Raw genomic sequence first — 5,568 nt, 5'->3', positions numbered from 1 at the left:
ATGCGAAGTAGCACGTTCAATTTGTGAAAAATGTACTGTGTTATTATAGTTCCCTTAAGGGGTCGTTTGCGCTGATATGCCCCAAGGGTTTAACTAGCCGTCGCTGTCTCTTTAAAAGCTACTTCCTTCAATTGTCGAGGAGTCGTGAGCAGGAAAGAGGAAACGAAACCAGAAACCGAGGGGGCCGAGCTATTTAAAAATACCTACTGTACAACACGGAGTGCAGTCGCACACACATCAACCCTGTATCAACCCTGCGGTCACAGCGCAAGTGTGGAAAATCAGGAAAGGACGCACACAACAGAAACCGCAGTGATGGAGCGTTTATAGGCCTAGCACGTGAATCGTCTCATTTTCAACAACGCCACAGTAGTGGGTGATTGAAAAGGAATTCGATTAATAAGATCAGAAGAATACGTCCAGCATCCAAAGACTTCCAGGAAATTACACGGAAGGAAGAATCTCCGGTCATTGCCAAAGGCATCAAATAAAACCATCGTTTCATGGCATGTCCTCGATAACCATGCACCTTAAATTCAGCAAGTGATGCGAATAGGTAAAGAAATTAAATACGCACCGTGCGGACGTGTGTATTTTCCGCTATAGGCGGATCAGGTGCAGCGGATCTTTTTTTTGCATTGGATTTGCATGTGTGCACTTAATTGTACTAAAAGAGATACCAAGTCAGTCTGGGATTTGGATGTAACGTCTTGCTGCACGAAAACAGGGTTTATAAAGACAAGAAACGCTGTCTCCTTTCAGAAGTGGGCGACACATCAACTGAGGTGTTGATGCCATTGGTTACAAAAAGGAACGTCTTGGAATGTCATCTACAATCGAGAGAAAGAGCTTGGAAGCTCCCGAGTAAGTGCTATGTTTTTAAAGTGAACAAAGACGTATATTTATTTGTAAAAGGGGCCTCTTTCTGATTTTAATTATTATTACTGCAGAGTGGACCTCTGAGAAGCACACCGACCCAAAAAATTATCTAGTTACTTTGCCATAGTTATTTTACTTAAGCGGTATTTAAAATTTTGCTCACTGTTCACCGCAGGCAGGTCGACACTGTTTTCACATACAGGAAACATTGCAACGAGCATTTATTTCCAACTTTCCAAATGTAATAAGAAGCTGAGGGGCAAGCCGTCACAGAAGAAAACCGAGTGATGCATTTCTGTTACGCACAAGCATTTTTATTTCAAAGTTGTATTGGCACGGCGTATTACATTTTTACGATGGCGAAATACTATGAAAATGAAACTGACTTTACCCAAGATGTACACACCAATAGTTTCATCGGAACTTATTTAAAGGTGTTGTCTTTAAAAACATTGGCAGATATTGTTTTCTACATTGCGAATATTTTCATTTTAATTTAATAAAGTGTTGTTGTAACTGAGGAAGGGTACTCTCATTTATTGGCTAGTGTGGCACCATTTCAATTTTGACCGTAATACTCGAGAGCCTCTAGCGTGCCTTTTTTTCGTGAATGCAGTTATTTTGTTGGAGACAGTGCCCCCTTGTGACCAAATAGCATGAACGCACACGTCACTTGGACTGGACATTTGGACTGGAGTTGTTCTCCATTACCGTTTCAGCACTGAGACATCAATCACAAATCAATCTATCAATCAATAAAAATATTTGATACACATTCTACTACCACTTAAACGTTGTAGAATTGCTTCGTTGTCGTCGTTTTAAAAGCCCCCTGTCAGTTCCCCGTGCTAACCTCGAGGTGCCCCGTTTGCGCAGGGAGCCGGTGGACGAGGTCCTGCAGATGCCGCCCTCCCTGCTGACGTGCGGCGGATGCCAGCAGAGCATCGGCGACCGCTTCTTCCTGAAGGCCATCGAGCAGTACTGGCACGAAGACTGCCTGAGCTGCGACCTGTGCGGCTGCCGGCTGGGGGAGGTCGGCCGCAGGCTCTACTACAAGCTGGGCAGGAAGCTGTGCCGCAGGGACTACCTCAGGTGGGTCCAGCGCCACAGGCAGCCTGTCGTTCGCTCACGCTGACAGCCAGCCAGCAGTGGTGAATGTAGCATTACTGTAACGCATAACATTTTAGCAGCAATAGCCCTATTGTAAAAGCACCTGGAAAAGTGGGTGAACTGAATTTTGACTGGGTAAGTTTGGAATAGTGTAAGGTACAGTACCAGTCAAAAGTCTGGACACACTTAAGATAATGGGAAACATGCATTCAAAGACATTTGGATCTAAAGACATGCTTAAATGCTTGAAATTTTTTTCTTAGGCAAATATAAACAGTGAAGTTGATGCCTATGTATGAATTTCTTTCCAAAAAAATAATTTAAAATTATTTCTGGCTGCTTTGAAGAATCTGAAATATAAGATAGTTTTGATTTGTTTAACATTTTTTAGTCAGCAGGCATAGTTACATTTGTGCTATTTCATAGTTTTGATGTCTTTTACTATTATTCTAAAAAAGTGGAAAATAGTAAAAAATAAGAAAAACCCTTCTATGAGTAGGTGTGTTCAAACTTTTGACTGGTACTGTAAATCTATATCACGTGAAATAATTTGTTCTTGAATCACTGGGCTTAAGTTGTTACCTACACCCCTTTTTTTTGGACCCGACACACTATATACTTGTAAGCTTTGTTTTCTCTGCTGACAGTAGACGTGTATGTCAGGAGCACATTACAGAGAACAGTCAGTCACGACTACAAAGGATGAAAAGCACTCCCCTCCTGCAGCGTCCTGGAGGTAAAGGGGGTTGGTCACTTCTTGATGTCTTCCCTGTCCCTCATCTAGGCTCTTCGGTCAGGACGGCCTATGCGCGTCATGCGAGAAGCGGATCCGGGCCTTCGAGATGACCATGCGCGTGCGGGACAAGGTGTACCATCTGGAGTGCTTCAAGTGTGCCGCCTGCCAGAAACATTTCTGCGTGGGTGACCGCTACCTGCTCATCAACTCGGACATTGTGTGCGAGCAGGACATCTTTGAGTGGACCAAGCTCAACAACATGGCTTAGGCCCTTGCTCCCTGTGTCTCTCTCACGTCTTCCTCACAGAGAGAGAGAGAGATATGAACACAGAGGTTATACAGGGGCAGCTTGTTCTAGCCCCAGACGGCCAGTTTCAGTGATGAGTCTCAGATCTTTTTTAATCCATTCATTTTTAACTCCTTTTATGGATATGTATATGCAATAAGACACTTGCTTGTATTTGAATTCATTGTATTATTTAAATCGTAGACATTTGACTTTTGAACAAAATAATAATGATACAGTATTTCATGTCCTTTTTAGAATCAACTGGAAGCAGTATTTGGAACAGTTTTTTGGAATCAGTGATGGTTGATCACACAGCTAAGGCTTTAATGCACATTTCTGAATAGTGTAAATAACAGCTCTTTTGTTTTATCAGTTATTGTCTTCGCAAGAAGGAATATAAGGTGAACTTTTCTTCTTAACAGATCATTTCTATGTTCATAGAGTTCAGATGTGGATACAGGTCGGCATGAATGGGAGGAAGCAGGGCTTTGATGGGTCTAAAGAATGTTAGTGTGTGACTGTGACAGTATATTCAGTCTTCTCATTGTCTGCACTGCAAAAATAACCAGGACTGCTGGGATGTTTACATACATTCTCCTCTTGCAATAAAACAAAAATAGTTCAATTTTTGCCTTTTGGAACACTCTTACTTAATGTGTTGAATAGAATTATTAAATTATGTTAAAGTAAAAAAGTTAAAACTAGATTAAAAGGGTTGTCTTTATGAACAAAAACTATATGTTCACTGTGAGAGATTTTCTGAATTGATACTTATATTCAATATTTGGCCAACCATATCAATCAACTCTGTTACATATGCTGAAATTTCAGGAGGATCTACATTTCCCTGTAGCTCTGCCTCATATTAGTCCAGCAACAGTCACATATGTGAGGGCTTTAAAATAGAGAACAAATAATGAAAAGAATATAAAATGTTTCACAAAATCTGTACTTAAGCTTCAAAATTAAACATTTGTTGGCCATAAGCTGTCCTAGTTATCTTGTAATTAGACCTTTGGGATGGATCAACTGGCACAGTATGAGTAAACATACAGTATTTCAAACCATAAACAAAATGACACCGAATGAATAAAAAAATAACTGATGAAAGAAAATATTTTGGTACTAACAGATCCATCCATACCATAGAATCCACCCTATTCATGTTGACATTCTCTTTATCTATATGCATTTATTAGAAAAAAAAACTGTACCACTAGCATGCTTGCATTGCCTAGTTATCGCTTTTGAAGTAAATACAAATAACCTTGGCGTCATGGTTCAAGCCTTTGTTAGTTTAGCAGGATCTAGCGAAGGGGAGTCTTGCTGTTGGTTTGAAGAAGTACTTGTCAACAGCAGGGATCAAACCTGTTAGCTAATTCTTGTGAACTACCATACCACTTTGCACATAAAGTCTCCCTGTGAAATTCCCCTGTGACCCCCCTCCTCAATTTTAATACCACTGGTTTTTAACTTGAATGTTCCTGCAGCTTCACAACTCACCACAAGAGGGCAGTAGTAGACTATAGACGCAAATTGCATGTCTGTATTTGCCTTTGGTTAATGCAAGCCAAAACAGATCCACAGGCGGTATGGATTCCTCAGACCATCTGCAATCCATTGTCTCAGTCTATTTTCTCTTATTATCAGCCACAGTGTGTGAGCCTGAATAACAGGTGTACTCAGATAGTGCTGTTGCAAGTGAGAACTGCTGCCTGCTCCATTGGGTCGCATTGTTTCCATAATTTTTACCTGGAAACATTTCTGTTTGATGTTGCTGTTCCTTTGGTATCATGGACATAAATGCAATATGCCCTTTACATATATATATATATATATATATTGTGGCTTTGCAGGGTGGAGTCTGCAAATATTCATCTAAACACAAGAAGAGCTCGGCAGATAACCCAACGCTTGTTGGTGTGTCAGTTGCTTGCACACTTGAGGAATGAGTTGCCAGACCATTAGAGAGAATATCGGTCTAGCCGCAGAGAAGAAGAGAAAATGGCGGCTCTTTGCTCGGCTAGCATGGAATTAATTTGCGTCGATGGGGAAGGGGTGATCGCTCCTTATCCCCGATCCCGTTGGGGCTTTCTTGAAAGGATGAGGCACAGTGACACAGCCACCCACATGCACACGCAGACGTGCCATATATATATATATACGCCCTAAAAACAGGTCCTGAGAGACGTCTGCGCCCCCTTTCATGTGGGCTGCTTCATTAGGGGATCCCGCTCTGATCGGCTCCTGATTCATCCTTTCCAGAGCCCTCCCGAATCTCGCCACCCTCCCCTCTCTGCTGCCTCCGCCGGCTCCGGAGGGATTATGCCGGCAGAGCGAGGCGTTGGCGTGCTGGATGGGGCAGTGATGGAGGAGCAGCAGCATGTCCGAGTCGCTCCCTCGCTCCCCTCCGAAACACTGACCTCAGGTCATCTCTGTGCTTAGGCCACATGAGGGGACTATGCGTTGAACGCTGATCTTAGATCTGTTATAGCGGAGAGCGGGAAACAGAGAGACAGAGAGGGAGAGATTTATAGTTCACGAGTGCAAAGAT

At 42.4% G+C, this 5,568-nt stretch overlaps 1 protein-coding gene across 1 annotated transcript; it reads left to right on the top strand.

The window, feature by feature from the left end:
- The first annotated feature begins 635 nt into the window (after positions 1-635).
- On the top strand, positions 636-3,089 carry LOC118788082 (rhombotin-2). The gene is made up of 3 exons (XM_036543946.1): positions 636-864; positions 1,756-1,971; positions 2,774-3,089. Exons 1-3 carry the CDS (start codon positions 824-826, stop codon positions 2,991-2,993), a joined length of 477 nt encoding a protein of 158 aa, XP_036399839.1. The 5' UTR covers positions 636-823; the 3' UTR covers positions 2,994-3,089.
- Positions 3,090-5,568: the final 2,479 nt, after the last annotated feature.

This window comes from Megalops cyprinoides, chromosome 13 (assembly GCF_013368585.1).
Source record: "Megalops cyprinoides isolate fMegCyp1 chromosome 13, fMegCyp1.pri, whole genome shotgun sequence".
Taxonomy (NCBI): Eukaryota; Metazoa; Chordata; class Actinopteri; order Elopiformes; family Megalopidae; genus Megalops; species Megalops cyprinoides.
Note: the sequence above shows the minus strand (reverse complement) of the source record. Positions and strands in the feature narration are given on the sequence as shown.

Excerpts from the sequence above, each read along its gene's own strand:
- LOC118788082 (XM_036543946.1), top strand. The coding sequence starts at position 824 with ATGTCATCTACAATCGAGAGAAAGAGCTTGGAAGCTCCCGA. Across the intron at positions 865-1,755 it reads AAGAGCTTGGAAGCTCCCGA|GGAGCCGGTGGACGAGGTCC; the intron begins GTAAGTGCTATG and ends CCGTTTGCGCAG. Across the intron at positions 1,972-2,773 it reads TGCCGCAGGGACTACCTCAG|GCTCTTCGGTCAGGACGGCC; the intron begins GTGGGTCCAGCG and ends TCCCTCATCTAG.